General features: G+C 38.9%; 4 protein-coding genes and 2 non-coding genes across 6 annotated transcripts; 3 read left to right on the top strand and 3 right to left on the bottom strand.

Moving 5' to 3' along the window:
- The first annotated feature begins 2,437 nt into the window (after positions 1-2,437).
- On the top strand, positions 2,438-5,782 carry LOC116252772 (probable polyamine transporter At1g31830). Its single transcript, XM_031627295.2, has 2 exons — positions 2,438-2,893; positions 4,181-5,782. The coding sequence occupies exons 1-2, from the start codon at positions 2,872-2,874 to the stop codon at positions 5,653-5,655; spliced, it is 1,497 nt and encodes a 498-aa protein (XP_031483155.1). The 5' UTR covers positions 2,438-2,871; the 3' UTR covers positions 5,656-5,782.
- A 2,539-nt stretch (positions 5,783-8,321) lies between these two features.
- LOC116253751 (uncharacterized) lies at positions 8,322-13,065 on the top strand. Its single transcript, XM_031628733.2, has 2 exons — positions 8,322-8,552; positions 12,119-13,065. Exons 1-2 carry the CDS (start codon positions 8,374-8,376, stop codon positions 12,738-12,740), a joined length of 801 nt encoding a protein of 266 aa, XP_031484593.1. The 5' UTR covers positions 8,322-8,373; the 3' UTR covers positions 12,741-13,065.
- A 998-nt stretch (positions 13,066-14,063) lies between these two features.
- On the bottom strand, positions 14,064-18,550 carry LOC116253752 (40S ribosomal protein S3-3). The gene is made up of 6 exons (XM_031628734.2): positions 18,391-18,550; positions 17,264-17,411; positions 16,980-17,151; positions 15,474-15,528; positions 15,254-15,385; positions 14,064-14,410 (listed from the first exon to the last, which is right to left on the bottom strand). Exons 1-6 carry the CDS (start codon positions 18,418-18,420, stop codon positions 14,249-14,251), a joined length of 699 nt encoding a protein of 232 aa, XP_031484594.1. The 5' UTR covers positions 18,421-18,550; the 3' UTR covers positions 14,064-14,248.
- On the bottom strand, positions 15,672-15,791 carry LOC116253779 (small nucleolar RNA snoR83). Its single transcript, XR_004172542.1, has one exon. It is a non-coding gene; the product is annotated as a small nucleolar RNA snoR83 (small nucleolar RNA).
- LOC116253780 (small nucleolar RNA snoR83) lies at positions 15,951-16,066 on the bottom strand. The gene has a single exon (XR_004172543.1). It is a non-coding gene; the product is annotated as a small nucleolar RNA snoR83 (small nucleolar RNA).
- A 473-nt stretch (positions 18,551-19,023) lies between the features above and the next one.
- On the top strand, positions 19,024-24,525 carry LOC116253063 (ATP-dependent Clp protease proteolytic subunit 4, chloroplastic). Its single transcript, XM_031627799.2, has 2 exons — positions 19,024-19,545; positions 23,901-24,525. Exons 1-2 carry the CDS (start codon positions 19,076-19,078, stop codon positions 24,382-24,384), a joined length of 954 nt encoding a protein of 317 aa, XP_031483659.1. The 5' UTR covers positions 19,024-19,075; the 3' UTR covers positions 24,385-24,525.
- The last annotated feature ends 591 nt before the right edge of the window (positions 24,526-25,116 follow it).

The raw sequence follows: 25,116 nt of genomic DNA, 5'->3' as shown, positions 1-25,116 counted from the left end.
CGACTCGACCACACAAAATCGAGCTCGAACTCGACTCGTTTAACCCATTTAACTCGTTTAGGAGTTAACTCGTGTAAGCATTAACTCGTTTAACTCATGTAAGCATTACTTATTTAACTCATGCAAGCGTTAACTCATTTAACTCGTGTAACTTGTGAAACCAGTGTTAGCAATATTATATAGAGTACCAGTTTGCGAGTATAAACGAGTTGAATTCTTGAAACTCGAACTCGACTTGTTTATCGTTTTGAGTATCTTTGTAAGCTCGAACATGACTCATTTATAAACAAGTCGAGCAAGAGCCGAGTTTTTTCGAGTGAGTTCGAGGTGAGCCTGAGTTGGCTCGGCTCGTTGTGCAGACCTAATTATAGTTCGTCTTATGTCTTTTGGAGGATGTAACCAGCTTCCCTTTGCTCATTTTAAAGTATCTGTGGCGTGTTTGAATGACACCCCAAAATAAGGTTTTTTTTAGTATTTGGGTGCCATCAAAACTGGGTTAAGTAAAACCCAATTTTATAAAAAAAAGAGTGAAAAAGTTAAACCTCTCAGATTATTCATAAAAAAACCAGGTTTTATATGATAACATTATTGTCATAATATTACATATTTAATAGTAGTGGTTCAGTTCATCTTATCAGTTGATAAAGCTCAATCTGCCATATTAATTGTGGCTCAGAGAGTGAAACTAACAAAGTTGCTCTGAAGTTAACTTTTGCCATCAAGGATAATCTTGTGCTAACTTAATTATAGTCTATGATAAAGTAAACATAAGAACAGTATGCACCAAATTATGTTTTTATCTGATCATTCAAAAAGTGCTACTAGTAAAAGACTTTTTGAAAATCATTAATTAGTCCTTATCATGCATGCTTTTTCCTTTCAACATTTTTTGAACTTTAGCTTATGCATGTGAACTTTACATGTAAGATCATTATGAACCTATAAAGTAAAAACGAAAATGATGTTCTGTAAATGTGTATACAAAATCTACAAGTTTTTGAAAGTCAATTGTTTGAATTTTGGAGCTTCTGAAACTCGTTTCTCATGCAGTCCGAAGCATTTTAAGAACTTGATTCTTGCGTGGATCTATACCATGCCAACGACATCTGCATGCATAATTTTTTTCCAAAGAAACACTTAAAGATATGAAGTCATTAAAATTCAGTCTTAAAATTGGACCGAAATATATATTCTACATTTTTGCATCTATCAAAAGAGAGACTCTAGAATTTGCTGAAATCTTTCTAGAAAGCCAGAAGATAATTAGAACTTACCTGACCATATCATTAAAACAAAAAATTTTCAATCTTGTCACAAAAAAGTCCCATGTGAATCCAAAAAAGAGCGGGAGGTGAACCGGATCACTACCAAGTCCCATTCTTAAATAAAAGCAAATTCCAAAGTTCTCAAATCCAAGGTGTCCCACCCACTGTTCCCCCCACAAGTGGCGGTGCTCCTGACCGCAAGTTCTTTGTTGGATGCGTTAGGCTGCCGTCTTTTCCGATAGAACAACTTATTTTTCTTCCGAAGAACTTTGAAAAATACAATGGGGCACACAAACATAAAGATGACAATAAAATAATTAAAGTGCCTCCACATGAGATGATGCTTTTTGGCTTGCTATGGAATGGGACGTTTGTGTGAATCAGATTCACAGTAATGTGATAAACATATATAGCTTTTTGTAGTTGGATACACGCAATATAGAAGTACATAAAAAATCAAGTATGTGATCTTCATGTCCTGTGATGAAGAGAGACGGGATTATTGAGAAGAAACTGCATGCTTAGAAGTTTTTATCCTACAAACCATGTCTCTGGATATGAATTTGAATTATGTGAAGATAACATTGATAGCTTAAAATATTTAACAATCTTTTCAGAAACATAACTTCAACCTTGGCAAACCGCAAGAAAACCACCTTATTTCTCTTGTTTTTAGAATTGTTGGTTGATTTGGAGACTTTGGTCGATTTACATATACTCTTCAACTCAAGTGTTTTGAATAAAAAACAAATAGTGCTTACAAAAATCAAACTGATGACCAAACTTTCACCAGCGCGTCATGAATCAATGTTATCCTATTGATTTGTGATGGATAAGGTTATGCTGCTGATTCTGACGCCATTGGGCAGCGCGGAAAAATATTCTTCAATGTCTTCAAATAGTTGTTCTCAAATTATTGTCAATAGATGTGGGTACACGCTCTCTGTACACTAAAAGATGAAAAACTTCATGTATCTTCCTTCATAATAAGAAGCATAATCTGAGATCCAAGGTTAGAAAATTTTAAAACAATGATGCTGAGGGACATTCTTGCAGCCAAATTCTAAAACACAGAAATTTTTAGCAAATACTTTTCTCAACTTGGACCGTATATTCGTCGTCTCCAACAGTGACAACCTTCGTTCATCGGCATAAAACATTATTCATCGGCAAGAGCTACAACCTTCGCCCTATGGCCTCGGCCGTCATGAACTGTTCATCTTCAAGATAAACGGCGATAAGAGGCTCGTTGCGACACCATTTCATATGAGACGCGAGGGACGGCGTTCTATTTATTCATGCTCCCAAATGTCCCAGGTCATCGACTTGAACGTTCCTTCCTGTCTCCGTAATTGAACACCCATCTACCTCTTCTTCCTTTCTGATGCAAGCGAAGGATACGACTCTCGGGCACAGGGAATCTTCAGGCACAGAAGTAACGTCTAAGGAGGTTGGTGATTCTTGGTTCGACGTTTACAGGCGGAGATAAAATGAATCCCAAGGTTCATCATCAGCGTTCTTCAAGTCCATTTGTTCGCCAGTGGGTTCTGCATCAGGTGTCTCTTGCTACCACCCAGATGCCACCTGTTGATTGGCCTCCCTTCAGATGAAACGCGTGGCATCTGTTGGTGAGAATCTCATCGACCCATTTGTCCACTACCTCTCCCCTTTCTCCCTTAAAATTCTTCGATTTGGAGGCAATGATCCTGAAATTTCATCGTTTTGGAATATATGGCTTCTTCTGTTCTCTAGTATTGGATGTTTTTATTGCTTAATCCTGAGGGCGGCGGAGGTAATGTAACTATGTCCTTCTTTTCTTGGGGGAACGGATTTTCTTTGTAGGTATGGTTGGTTGTTGCCTTGCGGATTCTGGTTGGTGTTTCTGAGTGATGGGTATTTCTTTCCTTGTTTGTTTTTATAGGCCTAGGTAATCTTAATTGATTGTTCTTTCGCTTGTCCGTCTTGTTTCCGTTTAGAATTTTAAGGGCGTGAGCTGGTTTTCTAACCCTGATTGATGAAACGAATTGGGAACCTTTTAGGCGTGCATGAGGAACTATGTTCGCAAATTCTTAGATTTTGCATCATTCAATCGATTAAATTGCATGAGATCCTGAACCTTCATCCAAGAGTAGAAGGACCCAAATCGTTTGCCATATTTTCTCCGGTTCTAAGCTCTTATTTTCAAGAATTTGGTCTTTGTTGAAGAATGGAACTGCACAAACGGTTTGCTGAACGTGAAATAGTCTCTTAATTGGCATTTCAGAGGTCTTGAATAGTTGATGACCACTATAAGAAGGGTAGAAGGCCATGATTTTGTGTCATATTTACTTTGTTGACGTTATGCAAAGCCTGAAATAGTTTCAGTGGCTTCTTTGTTTCTCCCAAAGTCGAGAAAGTTGAAAGCCTGACTGTTCAGTGGATATTATAGTGCATTAAGACTAAAATGCAATCTTAGTTGATGAGTCGCCGAGTTGGCCATCCTCATTCCTCAGTGTTGTCAAGATACATGGAGATTGTTCAGTGGTTGCCATGTTGTTGTTCTTGCGGTATTTCTGCTATAAGTGAATGGCTGTGAACCCTCAGTTTTATCCAAGAGTTGCAGGCCCAAATGCAGTTTTAGGTGGTTTCTTTTTGGCTTGTTTGAAACGAAATGATTATCTTATCAGACTTTCTTCACACAAGCATTATGTTGTTCTTTAAGAATCATTTGTTTTGTTACTTGTACCTAAGTGTGTACTATGCATTGATATGGTTTGTCTCTTCAACATGTCAGTGGAAGAATCGGTATTCATCAGTTTCCATGCGTGTTGCAACAGCAAGAGATGATCACCTAGCACGGCCTATTCCTAACTTTTTAGATATTCCTTCAGGATTTTAGTCATAATAACTCAATGGATTTCTTTTATTGTTTTCAGAATTGAGCAGCTTAAAACATAGAAGGTGTTCTTTGATGGGGGAATACTTCGGCAAAGACTTTGATGAAACCGAGGTACCAAAACTAGATAGTTACAGAAAGGTCTCTGTTCTGCCCCTTGTTTTTCTTATCTACTATGAAGTGTCTGGAGGACCTTTTGGCATAGAGGACAGTGTTAAGGCAGGTGGCCCTCTTCTGGCACTTTTGGGATTTCTAATTTTCCCCATCATATGGAGCATCCCGGAAGCCCTGATTACTGCAGAGATGGGCACAATGTTTCCTGAAAATGGAGGATACGTTGTTTGGGTCTCATCAGCCTTGGGCCCATTTTGGGGATTCCAACAGGGATGGATGAAATGGCTCAGTGGAGTTATAGATAATGCCTTGTACCCTGTTCTGTTTTTGGACTATTTAAAATCTGAGTTTCCCGCTCTAGGAGAAGGGCTACCAAGAGTTTTTGCTGTGTTACTGTTAACTGTAGCTCTCACCTACATGAACTACAGAGGATTGAACATAGTTGGATGGACCGCTATAGGACTGGGCATCTTCTCTATTCTCCCTTTTGCTGTAATGGGAATTTTAGCTATACCAAAAATTGAACCTTCAAGATGGCTAGTGATTGACTTGAACAACGTCAATTGGGCATTGTATTTAAATACGCTCTTCTGGAACCTTAACTACTGGGATTCAGTTAGCACCCTTGCAGGGGAGGTGGAAGACCCTAAGAGGACCCTACCAAAAGCTCTCTTTTATGCGCTTATATTGGTGGTTTTTGGATACTTTATTCCACTCTTGACTGGAACTGGAGCAACTTCTCTCAACAGAGCATTATGGAGTGATGGGTATTTTGCAACCATCGCAAAAATGCTTGGTGGTGCTTGGTTGTGGTGGTGGATTCAGGGAGCATCCGCATTATCAAATATGGGCATGTTCATTGCTGAAATGAGTAGTGACTCGTTTCAACTTCTCGGGATGGCAGAAAGGGGAATGCTGCCTGAGGTGTTCAGTAAAAGATCATCCTATGGAACTCCTCTGTTGGGAATTCTATTTTCTGCTTCAGGGGTACTCCTCCTTTCCTGGTTAAGCTTTCAAGAGATAGTTGCAGCTGAGAATTATCTGTACTGTTTTGGGATGATCCTTGAATTTGTGGCTTTCATATATCTAAGGATAAAAAGTCCAACTGCTTCACGTCCCTACAAGATACCTGTGGGAACTGCCGGTGCCATCCTACTCTGTTTAGCTCCGACAGCTTTAATTTGTGTGGTGCTGGCGATTGCTTCCCTCAAGGTTGTAGCTGTAAGCATGGCTGCTGTATTAATTGGCTTTGTGCTCTATCCTTCTCTTGAGTATATCAACAGAAAGAAAATTCTGAAGTTCTCCACAAGCACTGATCTTCCTGATCTTCAAGCTATGGACCAGGATTGGACTGAATCCGATGTGGAACGAGTTGCTTTTCTATCTTCCCATACTAGATGAGGTCTCTGTGTTTTTTCACTATGTGTGGCCTTGCTTATTGTAAGCAAGAACTGCCTCTATGCTTTAGTTGTTTATGTAGCAACTGCTGTTATTTTTCAGCTAAACCAAGTGATTTGCAATTCCTTTCTTTTGGTTGGCGTTAATTCCCGACTGTATCCATTTCTTCTTCTTGCTTTATCTGATCAATATGATAGATAGGTATGGATTATCTGAGTGGATGTTGCATCTATCGCATGGCAACCCTCATTCCAGGCATGTGATGGGGAACGGAGTCCCCGCAAAACAAGTAATTCATGGCGTAATGCAACTTGAAAAGGTACAAGGTGCTGCAGTGCTTTTGGTTACCAATGTGCTTCACAGCTTACGGTCGTGCTGTTACGTTCCGCTACGCCTCAATGCCTTTGACATGTGTTGGGTCGATGACCCTAGGAAGTGCACACTTAACATGTCTTAATTTGGTTGTCCCACGGTGCAACAGTGCTTCTTCCACTTCCACTTCGTTTCCTTGTCGCTTCCGTGTCATTTTTAATCTCTGCTTTCTTTTTTCAATTTGTGCTTTACATGTGCGTCCTCATTACTAACTTTTCTGGGAACAGAGACAACAATGGCCATTTTTTATGGGCATATATGGAGATGAAAGAATATTTGTCAGCAGGGCGAAGCCAGAATTATTTTAGGGGCGAGCCAAACCATCTGCGGGTAGGGCCAAGAGGAGCGACGGGTCGAGCCAAACTAAAAACATTTGATTTTTTACATATAAAAAAAAATTCTGGGTTCACCCGGGCAATATAATATCCTCTCATAGAAGTATATGGAAAAGGTCCCACCTCCTCTGTTACCTCAATTTAACTCGTTCATCTTCCAAGTATATGCCCCCGAACAACCAAAGAAATCGATGAATATGGTTTCTCCCTCTTTATTTGCAGCTCCCATGCCTTTATTTGCCCTTCCCAGTCCTTATTAGATGTTCATGCTTCACGTTTCAGACTTCTCACATTTCTAAAGTGTCACTTCCCAAGCATTCCTTTTCTTTATCCATTGTATAACCTATATGTTACATGGGTGTTGGTGTGGGCATAGAGATGTAAGTGTATAACCTATGTTTCCTGGGTGTTTGATGTGGGTGTAGAGATGTAGGTGTGAAATGTTACATGGGTGTTGGTGTGGATGCAAAAGACCATTTTAGATGACCATTTTCATTTAAAATGATCCAAGTTCAGCTGACCGCAATGGGCCTGCAGTGTTGGAGCAGCAACAGTAGTGGCATCGACACATATGCAATGGACATGTGTTGCAGCAGCATCGACACGAACGCGGCAGCTATTCAGATACGCCCATGTGACATTGTGTATAACCTGTAACGACTTTTTACTTATTGGTACATAAAAGATGGAGTTCGAGGCATACCATATCTTTCATGCCCACTTCTTTCCTGAACCAGCTGAGGTAAGAGCTATTGTGATTCAAGTCAGCGATTTTTGCTTAGACAAAGTGGCTTCACGAGCATTCTATTTTTTTCAAATGTTTTGGTAATATTCCTTCTCCGATCCTCGCTGCGGCTTCCATTAAGTTGAAAATAATGTTTGGGCACTTAAATGTATGTTTATAAAAGTCCACTACCACACATGGTCTTCTATCCTGCTTTCTCTAAAATCACCATTTCGTTTCTTCAATATCATGATAAAGTTGCAGACTTGCAGTTGATGATCATCAGGCCAAGCGTTTATGCAACTTGCCTAAATCAGGTGACTTGGGCGGATGACCAGGTGGCTCCAAGCGTGCTGGTTGGCGACTTTTCATATAGTAGTCTGGTGCATATGGTGGAGAAGAAACTCGATAGCTCATAACAGGGAGATATTGCCTTCCCAATCAGCAGTTTTGTTCTAGAGTGTGGAATAGATGCTGGGATATCTTCAATAGTTGGAGTTGGAATGCTACAGACAGAGAAAAGCTATTGATCTGGCGTTGCCTATGAGTGATTTGTGAAGGGGAAATTAACTGCATCTACAATGATGGACCAATCATTCAGATCCTTTCCTTGAAGAATCACCAGAGGCATAATTAAGGAGAGAAATAGAGAAAGATTTTATTGTTTCATGTCCATGTTGTATTTAGTATCTCATTTTCCGATACTAACTAAGCATTTTCTATGCAATATTCTGTAATAGGTGCGAACATTTAGAGAAAGAACTTCTAAAAACATAGCGATTCAGCAATCTAAGTGTTGGACGTTAAAAAAATTGACAAGCTATTTCCAACTAGTTTGGATATTACTATTTGGAACCTAAGAATTGCCTTATAATCAGATTGGATATCCATCCTTGGTTGGGATAACACTAAACTGAGACTGAAACATATTGTTAATCGGATTCAGACTATTTTACTGAACCCAATTACTAGAAATCTAGTTCCAATAGGTAAAACTGCGCTTGTAAATCCTAACCTCAGTGATGCCAATTTTTCCATAAGGATCTGATTCCATACTCAAAGGCATGTGAGATCTGGTTTCAATGATGCTATTTCTCCATTTGGATGCCGGTAACCGATACGACCAGTTTAACTAATAACAGCATCAGACCCGAATCCCATCTCACCCGCTCCCGGGCGCGGTACCCAGCAACAGGCCTAGCCCGTTCTTTGGTCCTATATAAGCAACAGAGGAGGCAGGGTAGGAGAGAGAGAGAGCGCGCGCGTGAGAGCGAGGGAGAGATCTCAGAAATGGGCGGCAGTAAGAGAAATTCAAACTCCGGTGGCGGCAGGAAGGCATCGGACTCCGGAGATAACTTGCATGGAGGTATCCACGCAGCTGCGAGAGAAGGCAATATGCCTGTCCTCGAGGAGATTTGCAACTACAACCCGTTGGCTATCAACTCCAGAGATAAGCACTCGAGAACACCGTATCCGACTTTTGCACTCTTCACTCGATCTGTTTGTTTGTTTGTTTTTTTTTTTTTTTTTTTCTGAAATACCTCTGTGAAATGGGCCGTCTTCTCCATCCTTCAAGCTAGTAATCTTCGGTGGCTATATGATCTGCCTTCTAATTTCTGGACTTTCGTCTCAATTCTGAAAGAGACTAGGTCGTTTGATATCTCGTTTGCCCGTAGGAATTGGACGTTCTAAAGATTATAATCTTGGATTTTCCAATTGACGGGGTTCCCTTGGCTTTTGCCTTGTAAGTTTTAGTAGACACTGGGGCTTTTGGGGGTTCTCTCGTTGGCTTTTTCTTATTGCTTTCTAAGTTTCTATGTGGTCTTTTATGGAATTGTTTGGCTCAGGATACTTTCTTTACCCTTTCCAAATAAGGGGGTTTTATATCAACCTTTGTTCGCATATTTCTGTAAATGTCTCTGAAGGGAAGCTGGGTCTAGGGTTTGTTCTTGAGTTCAACCTATCGTGCTACTTTCTACTATTTTTTGTATTTAGACCGTGTTATCTTCTTATTCTTCTTCTGTTGCAAAAGTTAATGTATGTATGATGTTGGTTTTGTGGTTTTGCACTTTTCTCATGGAATTATTCTTCGGCACTTTCTTTTGAACATAACTTCACAAGGTGTCAAGGAGAACTTGTGTGCTAAAGTAGCTCCCGGAATGCATTTAAGAAAAAAGGTCTTGACAAGTTGGAAACTTATAACTTATAAGCAAACTCAACAAGGTGTCGCTCGTCGTGTACGGCCTATTGCTTTCCCCTAGCATCCCGTGTAAGTACACAAACATGATTTTGCAGGCTAGGAATGGTGGATGCATGTGCTTGTTAAGCTTGGTTACTTTTTCTCAACTTGGTATTCAGTACTTGTCCCTGCTATCATTATCATTTGCTGAGGAACTGATGTAAAAGATCATGAGACTTGCTGATGCAAGTCATGGTAATCAGATCTATAATGGTAAAACGACTCATGAATAGTTAAACAGGGTTCATGCATCAAGTGAAGGGTTGATATAGAAAAATTGTTCTAAAGTCAAAATATAGAAAACTGGATTTTCCTATTTAGAGAAGGATTTGCCGATGAGCTGCAATTTGAATTTTAGACTACACAATAGGTTAGCAGCTTACTGGTAAACCTAGTTGACTCTGCCCTCCTGGTTGTATCATGTTTTTAGCTGTTGTCGGTTATGTGGCCATGGTCCATATCTTGCTTATCTAAAGTTTGTACATTAGACTCTTGTCAAAGATGTTGAGAGAAGTATATTGAAACTGGGAAGTCCACTACCCATCCCTACCTCCCATAGTGCATGATTCTTCAGCTATAATTCCAAAAGCAGAAATAGTGTCACTCTGACATGAATCATAGTACTGTATTGTTATGTTACTACTTTCAGCAAAGGTTATGCATTCACATGATGTGAATTTTACCCATTAGAAAGAAATAATTATCTATTGGGATGTTTATCTTTCTTGTTTTTTTCTTGGTTAAACTGCTTTTATTGGTCTTAATTCTGCTTCCTACTGCTTCGTTGGACAGACCTTTTAAGTGATTCATCGTAACAGCCATAGGTACCTATGTGCTTGATCTAAGATTTGAGACCCTTCTTCCTTCAATTGCAGTAACCATCCTATGGACTATTGGAACCCATGTAGGGCCTCTGGCTTGTTGGTTGTACATGTTCTTGCCTTAAGCAGTTAATATAATGTTACAATTATAAGAGAAAAGTAAGTCTTATTGGTGATAGTTAAGTTTTCTTTACATACTAATATAATTCAGAAACAAGGTAAAGATGCACACATCGCCGTGACCTAGTTATCTCAGTGGCAGACTGTTTGAGACAGGGTTTTTTAGTTGACTTAACCCTGACTGCTTGTTATTAAATAGGATCTTTTCTGGTTGTCAGTAAATCTGGAACTCTTTTGTTGCTTATGACTCAAAGCCTGGAACAGGAATGGAAAAGAAAGAGAAAGATTCTCTTGGATCATATGTGTAAACAGTAAATATCAAGCATTATGATGGAAATGTTTGAAACCCTAGAGAAAAATAAGAGTTGGACTACAAGTTTTGGAAAGCTACGAAGACTATCTTGAATAATATACTGGCATCTGTAACTTCAAAACAACAAGCTTGATTACCTAAGATGCTTGAGTGGGATGTTTTCATGTTCCACAACTGAGAAGATTAATGCCTGATTCATGAGTGATTTCTTTAAAGAACTCCCTTAATCTCTCATCTAAAGCAAATGAGAGCTGAATCTAGTAATGGAATACAAGACTCGTCACACTTAATGATGGAACTCTTTCCTTCTCACTTGATTGATTTTAGGTGGTATCCTTTTTCCTTCGGGTTCTCACTTAGGAACTGGCATGGCTGGGGAGTGGAAAGAGTTGAAAGTTCTTTCCTTGTGTTCCAGGAAGCTAGTCAGCAATATGCTGGTCTATCCCTTTCTGGTCTTGTGTTATGTCAGTAGATGCCTTAGTGGATCTCTGCTTCATATATTACACCGGTTTCCTTCACTTTGCTGACTCCATGAGCAACTGAGCTTGGTTTGGTTGTGATGGCATGGTTTTAGCACACTGTTCTTCTTGACTATGAGCCTTTCCATGAACCCTGCATACTTAATCATCTGCCCTTGCTTTTAACTGAAAAACAAGTATCCAACTCGGCGAAAGAGCTAAGTATTGGGCTAAAGAAACTTGGTGCAGTTGAACAGGATATATACTTGTCTTAGTCCAAATGCACAAATAGGAAAGTTTGGAATTTACTAGTACCCATTGGGACATATTCATGGAACATTACGTTCCAAAGACTCAACATTCCTGTTCTTAAATGCCCTCTAGAGATTAATAATTACAAACTTACATCTCTTACATAATAACCTGAACTTACTAGAAGGAAGCTACTTGAATAAAAGAATGTTGTCATGCACAAGACATGCATGACACAGCTTAGGAGAACAGCATGCGTTGTTTTCATGAATTTGATTGTGAATTTAAGAAAATAAGGGATATGGGGGCATTTTGGTAATCAGATGCATTATACTCACTAGTTTGAAGTTTTGATAATTACCTGTGAATACGGGCATGCATGTGTGCACAATCAAAATGAAAGCTTCTCAGGCAAATGCCGTTCTGTCTCTCATCTCTCAATCATCACCAGCATCCACATAGACAAGCTGATCTTTCATGTGTGCACAATCAAAATGAAAGCGTCTCAGGCAAATGCCATTCTGTCTCTCATCTCTCAATCATCACCAGCATCCACATAGACAAATTTTGCTGATCTTTTCAGTTCATGCATGTTCTGATGTCCTGTGCATTCTCTTATCAGAATCTACAGTTCTGCTTCAACAGCTTGGTCTGCATGTTCCAGTAGTCTGTCTTTAGGTCATTTGTTGACTGTTTGCATGAACGGAGCATCTTTCCTTGCTTTGATTCTGAACTAACATTTCCAGAAATACTAGCAGAACTGTTTTTTTTTTTTTTCCATTTTTCTATGGTTCTCTTTCTGAGCTTCCTTAACCTGATGTTTGTAATTGAGATTGCATTTGGCTGCTTGGTCAGGCCAGACTGTGGTGGTTTCATTTCTCTGCAACCTGAAAGCTGATGTTGGGGCAGCCGCAATTGATGACATGGGAGCAATTCATTTTGCTTCGCAGAAAGGGCATCTAGAAATTGTTCGGATTCTTGTTTCATCAGGTGCTTCTGTCAGTGCACGCACCAGGAAAGGCTTCACACCACTCCATTATGCCGTCCAGGGTTCTCACTTGGATCTTGTGAAGTACTTATTGAAGAAAGGTGCAAGCCTAACTGCGAAGACAAAGGCTGGGAAACTTCCGTTAGATGTCGCCAGCAATGAAGAGATCAAAAAAATTCTGATGGGCCACGAGGAGGCTACCAAAAAGAAAGAAGACACAAATGGATGTGAAAAGGCGGAAGATAAAGCAGTAGCTGAGCAGGCGTCTGTTCATGAGATATCTGCAGGCGATGAAGGGGAAGAGAGAACTAATGAAAGGGATGAAGATCAAGAAGATAGGACCGTCGAGAGCAACAAACGATCGATTGCAGAAGCCAAGATCGAAGAAAATGTAGCAGAACCTAAAAGACACAAGGTTGCGCTGAAGCACCTTCTTGTTAGTGATGACCTTGAAGAAGAAGAATAAAAAGAAGACAGAAGAACAAGGTTGCTCTAACTAATAGATCAATTTCTCGGTTTTCTCCTCAGTTTAATGACTGAGTACTTGCTTGCCACTACCTGCCCTCTCGAACCCAGCCGGGATTTAGTAGGCTGGGTCCATCCCTTACTTCCAATGACTGTCCTGATCGTTAGGAACTTCCTAGGTCCAAATGTGTTGTATATGCTTTTGGTTAAGATTCTTGAGGGACGTGCATCAAAAGCGTTGTAATTGATCACCTATCTGGTAACGGTAGCCTTGATTTGTGGAACTTGGATACAAAAAAAGCACTGGACATAGATCCTGCCTTAAAGGGTGACAGTTGTACGTACCAGTGTCACTAAAAATACTGACGCGGTATAAGTTTGGTCACTGATATGGTATATTATTCTATAGATATTATATCATATTAAAATGAGCTAAAAATGAAAAAGATTAAAAAAATTACAGGTTAAGGGCTGCTTAAATTGACGTTTATAATGCAAAATCGATGCCTCCAAAATGCCTTTTTAGTGTATTTGGGTGATGTCAAAACTGGATTTGACAAGATTTTGACTGTTCTGGATTTTTCCTCTTAAGTTAAATAACGCCAATATAACAACACAAGACAAAGTCCAGGTTTCTACCTTTTTGGAAACCTGTATCCAAAATGGAGTTGATATAGCAAAATTCAAATACACAAATTAAATTTCAAAATTTAATTTTATAATGCAACCTTCAATTTAAACAAACATTTGTCAATCATGGCCAAAATATTTTGAGTTTACATAAAGTTTACTCTCGTGCATGTATATTTCAGTCATCAGTTGTAACGTTAAACTTGTCTTGCGCCCTCAGTTTAAATTTTCCTAAATCAAAAGGGATCTCAACTTGTAAACAAGCCCTGTAACTTCGAGAAAGGTTAAAGGTTGTTTTCCTAGGATGATTAGGTTATTTGCGGTTCACTCGTATGCAACCGATGTTTGAGTATGCGGCTCCAGATGTTCCATGATACAACTGAGCAAAATGAAAAAAAATAAAAAAATAATAAGTGAAAGACACACTACCCCTCCTTTTCTTTTCCTCCTTTCTTTCTAAATCCATATGCTATTTAGTTTTTTCTTTCATTTTATTTCTAACCAAATAAGCTTTTTAATTAACTATTTCCTTTTCATTTTATTTCATTCTTTTCCCTTCCCTCCCTTTCTCCAACCAAACATAGCGTAAAGTAGTTTGTAACCAACATATGTATCAGGCATAGTATCAAAAGCGAGAGAAGCAGAATGCAGAATGGACGAGCAGAATGAAATGAGTCACTGTACACGCTAGAAATGATAAAATGGTAGAATTGTATAACTCATTCTGCAATCCACCTAGTAAGTGCAAACTACAAACCGAAAACCAAAAAAGACTTAAAACATAAAAGGAACTGAAACATCCAACTGCCAAGCAAAATTTGAAGTGCTGTCCACATGCAGGAAAATCTTCTCCATGTAACCACCAAGAAAGAAGCTGCCTCAAGCAGCAACGTCGATTTCTTTTACTAGAACGGGTTGGGCATACTCCTCTTCTTCTTTCGGAGTATGGATGGTGACGAGATCCGGCAATGGTGTAGTTGGCCCTTGCTTTCCCTTTGGATCCCAATCCAGCATGATCTTCACTTTGATTCCAAGAACACCCTGTTTCGATTAAAGAAAAGTGATCAAACTACTCACAGTTGACTATGCACAGATAACAAATTCAAAGCAACACAAAAGCACATTAAAATCAAGATAGATTAACAAGTAAATCAAATGGTGGGGCATGAAAATCACTTTACTCTTGAAATGGTCCTGGTCAAGATCCTACCTACACGCAACTTAATGATAATGCAACTAAAACGCCAACAATGAAATTTGCGGAAGAAACCTTTTATCAATCCCAAAGTAAAGATGAACAAAATAGGATATGAGTCGTGAGGCATGATTGTCAGCTCAAATATTCATCACATAGCTCCATAGCCAACAATAAAACAACCCATAGGTTCAACGACCTCTAACTTTCTAACAAGTTCACCGAGACAGAGCACGTTCAATTTCCCATTAAAACAAAGCAAAATGAGAACTAATTGCACAGTAACCAAAACTGGACCTCACAAGGTCTTCATTCATGTCAAGATGTACTTTAAAATAAACCACCTTGTGTTTAAAAAGCTTTAAAATCCAATGAAAATAAAATGATTGTGAAATATTAGATTCTATAGTGCCTTTTCCCACAAAAGAGCCAAAGAACCAAAAGGAAGAGAACCATATTTCCACAAACTGAGTTGAACTTCTAGGACTCTGAGCTGGCCATAATAATAACAATTGAGATATTTTCAAATAATGGCAACTACAGGAGCCATGACATCCTGTAAACTTGAAAATATGAAAAACTGCAAAAACTTCATGGGGCTACAAAAAACTGCCGAAGTCCACAGAAGCTTCTGGTGCACAAACAGTTATACCAAATTATAGGAGCAGACAGTTGATACCGAAACTAACCTGTCTCAACAAGACATGCCTCACGGCCGAGTCAATGTACTCATTCACAGGTTGGCCTGACGAAATCATATAGCCATCCTTGAACTTCATGGACTTGGCACGTTGTGCCCTCAGCTTTCCACTGACAATGACCTGAGAAGCAACTTAAGTTAATTTAACATGGCAATAATCACCATACCATACAAGTACAAATTCACATAGGACGCAATAAATAACAAACCTCACAACCCTTTGCACCACTCTCCATGACAAAACGTAGAACTCCATAACACGCCCTGGAATAACACAACCATAACAAAATTTAAGTTTATGCAATTAAAACGAGGAAGCATCATCTATCACTGATTATGGCCTCTTAGCAATTATACACAATCAAATACCTAGCATATGCTAAGCCACTTGCATACCAGAGAAAGAGAGATGTATGGTGAGCTACTATGAAGCATCCCCAGTAAATGAAATGATGCTATCAGCGAAACTTCCAACATCATTTTTTGCCTCCCATGAATCAGACAAACATACAATGTTTGGCTGGGATTATGAAGGCATAATGTGAAGAAACATATCCGACAGAAAATATTACTTAGAGGAAGCAATAAAAACAGCAGACAATCTGCTTGGAGAAATGAGATATCTCACGTGTTTCTGTGCATACAACCTTTTCCTTTTACTGCCCTTGGCAACAAGTATCGTACTTACACATATAATAATTCACAAGCACCTTCTACTGGACGAAATAGTGCTCTCAGTGAAACTTCCATCATCATTTTGTGCCTCCCATGAATCAGACAAACAAACAAGGTTGGCTGGGATTATGAAGGCACGATGTGAAGAAACATCATTTGCAAACAAAAGGGCAAATGAAGAAATTATAAAACCAGTTATAGACTGTAATCGCCAGTCAAAAGCAGTTATGAACATTTGACAACAATTTCTGAATTTAAACTTCAACTGTACATAAGAACCGTATAGGATGTCTTTATAGCAAAAGCATGAAGTAGTTTTTCAGCATTATATTAAAGCTCCTTGAACAAATTTTCCCTTTTATGTGTGATCAAAAAGGAGGAAAGACTAACAATTTAAAAAATTCAAAATGGTATTCTTTGTTAACAAAGAACCTGGGATGCTTATAATTTATAAACTACCAAGGGGATCCGAGCAAGGCATTTTTTCTTTTAATTATTCCTTCAATAGGTGCACATCTATGTGTGAACTTGAGAGAACATTGAAGCATGTACAACCTATATGACTAGCAGGGCAGACATTGGCATAAAACACTAATACACACAGGGAGAAAGCCACAAATATCATTTTTGGGTTTTATAGATGATGTTTTTCATGGTATTTTTAGGCAAAGTTGTTTTCTCAGGGAAATCTCCAAGTTTTCCAAAACAAAAAAAATTAAAATATTAAGTAAAAATAAAATAAATCAAAAACTAATAAGAAGACATAAAAAATATCTTGTTAAAATGATAAAATTATCAAGTTTTAAAATGAAAAAAAAAACAAAAAATCACGATAAATTCATTTTTAACGTTTTTCTGGAATATCACGTATTTTTTCCAGCTTTATCATTTTTTCCCATTTTTTTCGTTAATATCACAATATGTTTGAAACTTTGAACATATTGCGGCATTTGTGGCTATGACCAGAACATAGCATGGCAGAGCAGATAACACAAAACAAAACATAAACTAAAATTGAAGGCGTAGAAATTTGGGGCTACCTCCTAACGGCAAGACCACCAAGAAGCTTGTAACGAAGAGACTCTGCTTGAGCAATGGCACAAAGACCTCTATTATTGACCTTCTCAGCATATAGCTCCACACTGTTCTCTGGGAAATTAAATCTCTTCTGCACAACAGATGTTAATTCTCTGATCCTCCTTCCCTTTTCACCTGCATAACAAAAATCAATCATAAAACCATGCTGCAGAGAGAAAAACATAAAGCACCAACAAAATCAACAAAGAAAATAGATCAAAGGAGTTTACAATATCAGTAACCTCACCAAGAACATTCTGAGTTCTGGTCGCTCGGATGATGATCTCCGTGCGCATTGGAGTAACCCGGACTTCAACACCAGAGTACCCATCTTCTGCCAGTTCCCTAGTAAGGACTTCGTTTAGTTCGGCAAAGAAGACCCCATCCGCAACGAACTACCGCAGAATAAATGAGTACCACACAATGCAATATTAGTACTGCAACATTTTCAGCAACGGACAAGTAAATCTGCAATTGAAAATGGCCAAAGAGAAAACAAATAAAACAAAACCAAGAAGGATGAAGACATCTGTGGTCCTCATCGTCCAGGCAATGTGAAAAGCAGCAAAAGAAATAATGAGTGCACATACATTGAATGTAAAGGCACCCATCATTAAACTATATTTTCTATAAAGCTTAGTGGGAGTCCTAACGAAAATGGATCGATGTCAATGAACAGGTAGAAGGGTCTGTTGCGTGTGAACCACCCTCAAGTTATGGTTGTAGACAATTGTTCTCGGCTACTAAAAGAAAAAATCTAGCTGGATCGCACTTATGAAACTTTATCTGCGCAAGATGAACCCATTGTCACCCATAGACCTAACCTTGAAAAAAGAAACCCAGACAGCCGATAAGTGTTTAAGTTGAATCTATTACCATCTTCGGCCTCACTAAAAAATCCTCGCCTCCAAACAAGTGCAACAAATTCGTTTCTCCACTCCAATATAAAAGATGAATTTCATAGCACACCAATAAGGATAAAAAATACCAAAAAAAAAAAGTGCCAACCACATCTCTAGGGTTAGCTCCAGTGCTTGGAGCTATAACTTAGGAAAAAATGAGTTCGTGGCACCATTGTTCCGAACACAATATTTCATACAAATGTCCGCGTCGTCTGAACGTTTCCTTCGTTAGAAAAAAGTACGCACAATCACGAAAGGCAACCACAAAAAAATCAATAAAAATGCATCCTAGAAAACACAAAAACATTAGAACGCCGAAATAACATGGAAAGGACTGGACGGGCAGGCGCTACTTAGACCACAGGTTCAGTTTGCCGCTCGATCCGATGAAATCAGGGATGAAGAAGGCATGAAGAGAATTCCGATATAAGGTGTTGGCGGCGTGCCTGTTTGCGAGAGAAAGAGAGAGTACCTTCCTCTTCTTGCTGATCTGAGTAGCCATACTGAGAGAGAGGGGGGGAGAGAGGAAGACGGCCGCGTAACGCTGTGAACAAAGAGACTGAACGGATGGACCAACAAACCCTAATAGGAATCGAGTGCCCTCTCCTCTATCTTATGGCGGGAACGATGACGATAATGTCCCTATGCTTCCCCTGCTATTTACGAAAGCGAAGATCCCGAATTAGCTAGATTTCGAGAAAAATGAATAATACTTTCTTGTATATCAGATAATTCGCGAGTCGCGACCACTTATTAACTATTTTATTCCGATACGTTCCTGCCAGTAAACTTATTTGTATGTTCCAAGTTATTCAGTCTTGAATAAAAAATTAATTTCGAAAACGATGAATTGATTCAAATTTAGATAAACAAATCCCTGGTTTATAATTTGCAAGTAAAATACAACAATTTTTTAATCGACTACTTTTGATAATGATGATAAATAATAAACTCTAAAACAGATGTAAATAGTTCAGATTTTGCCTTTATCAAATTTTATTTGTTTGGATCCGAATGCAATCAAGGTCGAGTTTGGGCCCAAACAGTTTTAGACCCATGCCCGGGTCCTGTTGCGTCCCATTTATCCTCTTTCTGTTTCTTCAGCAGACTCTTTAACTCCACTGAGGCAGAGAGAGGGAGAGGTGCAAACTACCAAGATGAGCTCGCTCTCTATCTCCGCTTCCATTCTTCCTTCCCCTTCTTCTAAAGCCCTAAACCCTCGTCCTGCAACCCATTTCCCTTCTTCCGCCTGCTCCTTCAAGCCATCTTCAGCTCTATCTGTTCGGCCTCTACTTGTTGCCGCTGCTGCTGCCTCAGCGAGCTCGCCGTCGTTCTCCGCCGATTTAGGGTTAGGTTCTGGGCTTCCGCTCTCTCTTTCTTCTCCTTCTCCATTTTCGTTCTCGTCTTCCGTCTTCAACTCGGCCCCGCCTCAGACGCACTCGACGGCCATGAGAGGCGCGGAAGCGGACGTCATGGGATTGTTGTTGAAGGAGAGGATTGTGTTTTTGGGCTGCAACATAGATGATTTCGTCGCCGACGCGATCATTAGCCAGCTCATCCTCTTGGACGCACAAGACCCTACTAAGGATATCAGACTATTCATCAATTCTCCTGGCGGATCGTTGAGGTTCGCTTTTTGCTCCTGGTTTTCCTTTTTCATTCCTGTGTTTGGTTTGTTTTATATAGTTTGTTCATTTAATTGTTCTGATATTCTACAAATGGGGTTGATGATGCTAGATAGTTCCTAGGGTTGGATATTCTGCAGCAAGGATGATGTCAGTTCTGGCTTGCTGGTACATTTCAAGCGAAACTTTTGTACTTTAGGCTTGAAATAGTCGAGCCCCGGAATTTGGAAATTGGAATCGTTGGTGCCACTTTTGGCTGGAACGAGGGCCTACTAACTACATCCCTGGAACTTCTCATGAGATCGTCTGGATCTTGCTATATTGTTTCACATACGAGTCCCAGAAGCTGAAGTCACATTAGCTATTAATATTATGCAAATTGATATTAGGGAACCTACCTTGTCATACCCGTCGGTTGTGATGTTAATTATAGAGTTCCTTTGGCGCTAAACATTTTCTTTGTTTCATATCACGGTAATTGAATAGATAACACAGAAAATTGGTCGTGATGAAGTTGGGAACGCCACCTCGTTGAAAGCTAAGCATCAAATTTAAGGGGAAAGTGTCCGATGTTGGTTTAACTTTTTAATACATAAACCCACATGGCATTGCAGTATCCGTTGCTAAACTGGAAAACTCATTCACGGTGCATATTCTAGCTCAAAATCTATTTACCTTAATTTCAAACAATGAGAAAATAAATTAAACTGCACCTCATTTAGTTTATTTTCTTGTATCGAGTTCCAAATGGTTGCAGAGGAAAAAGAAGGTCTAAGGTTTTCTCCTTGTTGTTTCCTTGACTTTCTTCTTTTTCTGTTGGTGCGAAAGTTTCTGCATATCAAATTATATCAAGCTCTAGGGACTCCTAAAACGGGATGAATGAGCTCTTGAGTTGACAATTTGGTTCCTTTTAAGAGGCGTAAGTGTTTAAGAGGGGAAAAGGTCTGAGGACGTGAATGTGAACCTATTTCTCATAGGAGTTTTGGAAAAGGGTTTGTTTCTTTTAAAATCAATGTATCCTTTCCTTTGGGCTCTTAAACTTATAACATAAGAATATTACATTGCGTATATTGTTCTTCATTTGGAATAAAGATGGGATCTGTGATTTGAGAGGGCATCGGCCATTCTTACTCTAAAATGCCCAATGATATTATTTTCATTGGTCGTGCACTTCTAAGTTTTAACGAATGGAAGAATGTAAATTGGAGTTCTTTGTGCCCCATCTTGATTCTCAGTGTAGTCTTAGGATATGAGGTGCCAATAATTATTTGCGATTTGAATTTGCTGAAACGATAGCAGGTTGTCTACTTGGATTTTTTGCTGTTTATGGAATTCTTGAACACTATGTGTAGGCCTTTCTTGACACAGTTAATGTCTGAATAGATTTTAATAACATTTAACCAATGATAAACTTCTTCGTGATTTAACTAAAATTCTTAAAATTTCTCTAAAATAGGCTTCTTCTGCAGCATCGTTTCATCCTTTCTAAAGTTTCTTACTGCAAATGCTGGGTGTGTTGTTAACTATTGTGTACTGTACTGTGTATTGTATTATAAGTTGTGTAATATATTGAATGTATCGCATTGTATATGTGCATGTATCATATTGTGCATGCATGTGTATCATATTGTACAAGTGCATGATTGATAAATAGCCTTCCAATAGTTGAGTGGCTTGAGCCATGTTATGACATTAATTTGCTATGCTGCTGTTGAGATTTACATCATAATGAAAGCAATAGGCTTGCTGTCCTGCGTGTACCAAAAGTTGGCTTGTTTCATGCAATAGTTCTTCCTTTTCTATGATGACGTCAATTGAACCATACTATCACTTTTGAATTCTTATGTTGAATTTTTGGTATAAGATGGTGATAAGTCTGCAATCCTAGATGCATCAAAAGTTGGTTTTTATTTCAAGAATGTGGAACTCTTTATTCTTGTTCTTCCTTTTTTTTGTTTCTTTTACTTTTTCAGTCCTTAATTTGTTATTTTTTCTTATATTAACAATTTTACAGGGTGCACCTTCTTCATTTTTTGGCTTCAAAAATGGTTATTGGTTTTACACAATTATCACAATCTGAGTTGAATATCACTTGTTCTAAGAAATTAGTAACTCTTTGCAATATAGTGATTAGTGAAATGGACAATAAGCACTGCTCTTGTACTGTTAAAAGTAAAAACTATAACAATAACATATTAGTTGTATTTAACTCTAAGCAGCTGGAAAGGCATTGTCACTCAGAAGACACAAAGCGAGTGAATCAAATGAGAAAACCTGTAGAAAATTTTAAATTTTAATTGATTGGATCTGGAGAAAATTCCATCTTTACAGTGAGTGAGCTGCTTAAGAATGGTCAATGTGGGCCATTTCCACAATGGCGTCAATTGTCCATGCTTATATAACTAAGACTCACTTTGGTTGTTCTTCCAAGTGACCCTTCACATGATATGAAATTATGAATAGCTAGCAATCCTAAAGATGGTAACAATCTTGTACAACGGCTGTTATCTTGGTTTGTTCTTTCCCAAACCAAGGTTGGTAAAATAAATAGAGAGAAAAGGGGTCATCTTGAGGATCCTAGCCATGCTGTTTCAATTTTCCTCTTTTGGGGGTAAACTGAGTGTTGGCACACCATATGTCTTCTTGGTTTTTGGATTGTAGTAGGGAATTAACCCATGATGGGGATTGATGGATTTTGATGGCTTACTATAGGAACCTAACCAAGCAAATGTTAATGGTGGGATCCTAGCTATGAGCTGCAAATTTAGTTTCACATGATTTCTCTCCAACCTTAACAAGAAATTGTTACAGTAGGGAAATGATTGTAGCTTTCTAGTTAGGTATTTCTTTTGGTGAATAACTTGGTTTGATCATGGGGGAGGTGCTTCTGTTCCTCTGATATTCTCTTCTCTTCTACCTTTTTTCAGCCATTCCTGATGAATACCTTTGTCACATGTGACTTTTGCTTAGCTGCAACATCATCACCTATGCTTGGCCTAAGATTGGATTCTAGTCAGTTTGGTAAACTAAGATTAGCTCATGTGGAGATTGATTGTAATGTTTGCTGCACAAAAGTTTTATATGGAATTTTTCTGGGGGATGTGTATTTTAACTCTTCTGTCTTCAATCATCTGCAAATTTATATCTTGAAAGCTTTAGCAGTCCAGCATTTCCTTTTTGGTGTTTTGGCCATGACTCATTTGCATTCTTGGAGCAACACCAATCAGATTAACAAATTACAAAATGCTAGATGCCACCCAATACTTATATTTGTTCAGATACTTTTCTACCGAGGGTGTGGTGTATGTGCTCTTCAAAGCAATAGCTGCCTAATCGTTTGTTCTGAAGGAGGCATATGCCTTTTTTGGGTTACTTCCTCTGTGTCTCATCTTTGTAGGTTAGTAACAAGTGTTATGCCTATGGCTTGAGCTACTCTCCTCCCCTAGGAAGATGGATCTTACAATGACCATGTTGCCAGGTTTTTCTACTTTAGATCACAGAACAGTATGAGCCAACTCTCAGTTCAAGTGGTCCTCCCTGTGCTTAACCCCACTGGTGCCTGCCCCAGCCTAAGCAAAAGAAGGTCCTTACCATCGGGGCAGGGGGAGGATGTATGTGGTTTACGCACTAGAGAAGTGATTGTGTCCCTTGGTCCAGGTTGTAGATTCCGCATGTACAATTTCAGAAAATCTGCAACTAAAGACCGAGTGGTTATGTTTTAGACATCTTAATGTCAAAAAAGGTCATATACTGCCTGTCAGTCCAAATGACTAACTAGAGTGTGTGTGTTTTTCTCCTAGCAAGGGACTAGATACCCGAACTTTTCTTTTTCATCATTGCACTGAAGAAATTGAATACACAAAATCCTAGACGAGCAACAAACTACAAAAGCCTCCAAGTTAAAGAAATCACCTTGAAGTTTTCCTTTCCAGTCACTTTTTTTTAACACTAAGAATATTTTTAGTTCATTTTTTCTAAGGTTTCTTGTGTCAATTATTTGTTTCTGCTCTCTCTCTCTCTCTCTCTCTCTCTCGCATTGGACACCAATATGCAGATATGCACACCATGCACATGCACCATCTCCCAAAATCAAGGATGCTGATGACTTCCAACCAAAGTAAGGTTACGTTTTGCCTAATGATCAATTTAGAAGGAAAATGTGAATTTTTTCATTCAAGTTTCTATAAACGAGGAAATATCTCTGACATGGCCATCAATTGGTAGCATTAATAGTCCAAAATCTGATATTTCCATTCCTAACAGATAATTTTACTTTTTTTTCTTTTTCAGTTTCTTGTTCAATGTACAGAAGTTTTCTAGTTCATGTTCATTGAAACCTTGAAAATTTTCTTGCCAGTGCTACCATGGCAATTTATGATGTAATGCAGCTCGTCAGAGCCGATGTTTCCACAATCGCTCTTGGCATTGCAGCGTCAACTTCATCAATCATCCTTGGAGGTGGTACAAAGGGTAAGCGGCTTGCTATGCCAAATACACGCATAATGATGCACCAGCCATTAGGTGGTGCAAGTGGACAGGCAATTGATGTGGAAATCCAGGCCAGGGAAATCATGCACAACAAAAAGAATGTCACCAGAATTATTGCAGGTTTCACTGGAAGATCTTTTGAGCAGGTGGAGAAAGATATTGACCGTGACCGGTATATGTCTCCAATTGAAGCCGTGGAATATGGAATCATAGATGGTGTCATTGACAAGGATGCTATAATTCCTCTGGAGCCAGTGCCGGAGAGAGTTAGATCTAAGCTTGACTATGAAGAGATAATGAAAGACCCACAAAAGTTCCTCAGGCCTGATATTCCTGATGATGAGATATACTGAACTACATGCATTCCCTAGTGCACGTAATTATGTAGTACACATTGTTTTCATGAAGAAATTTGGTGCCTTCTGCCAAAAGAACGATTTGAATTCTTCTAACATGTTTCGTTGTACAATAGATAAGGTTTTCGTTTCTGGCTATTGCTTGTTTGGCCTTCATGTTGTAGGTTCTTTGCTGTCTACACATTGGGATGACTTATCCATTTGGTGCGGTCAGCAGATTATATTTTCCTAGAATCTTGCGGAAGCAACAATTTATGTTTCTAGGCTGGGAGTAGAGAGTTTTTAAGTTGAAAGCTGAGCGGTTGTACATGCAGTTCGTTTTGGGTTTCGAATCCTTTCAGGTGGCGAAAAACTTTCATCGCATCCAACTGTGAATCCCTGAACCAAGTCTGCATGTGCAGAGGGAGGCAGATATCCACTGTGCTCGGATACAAAACCACAAGGCCAAGTTGCTCTCCAGATATTAATTGGAATTAGTTTTATGTACGAAACCGGGTTAGTGCGTGGACATATTCGGGGAATATACGTTGACGTCCACTGCATCGCAAAATGTAAAGTGAATGAAATTAAGTAGGACAGTCTCCATTCATGCAAGGGATAACTGGATCCATTGACATTGTCGACCGTGTTGGAACCTGACATACTGGACAAACTGGCTATATCTATAGAAACTAAAGGTCGCTATGGTTGAACTATTGTTTTTGTTTTTAAAATGACAAGGTTTTTTTT

This window comes from Nymphaea colorata, chromosome 4 (assembly GCF_008831285.2).
Source record: "Nymphaea colorata isolate Beijing-Zhang1983 chromosome 4, ASM883128v2, whole genome shotgun sequence".
Lineage (NCBI taxonomy): Eukaryota > Viridiplantae > Streptophyta > Magnoliopsida > Nymphaeales > Nymphaeaceae > Nymphaea > Nymphaea colorata.
This window is presented reverse-complemented; position numbering and strand designations above follow the sequence as displayed.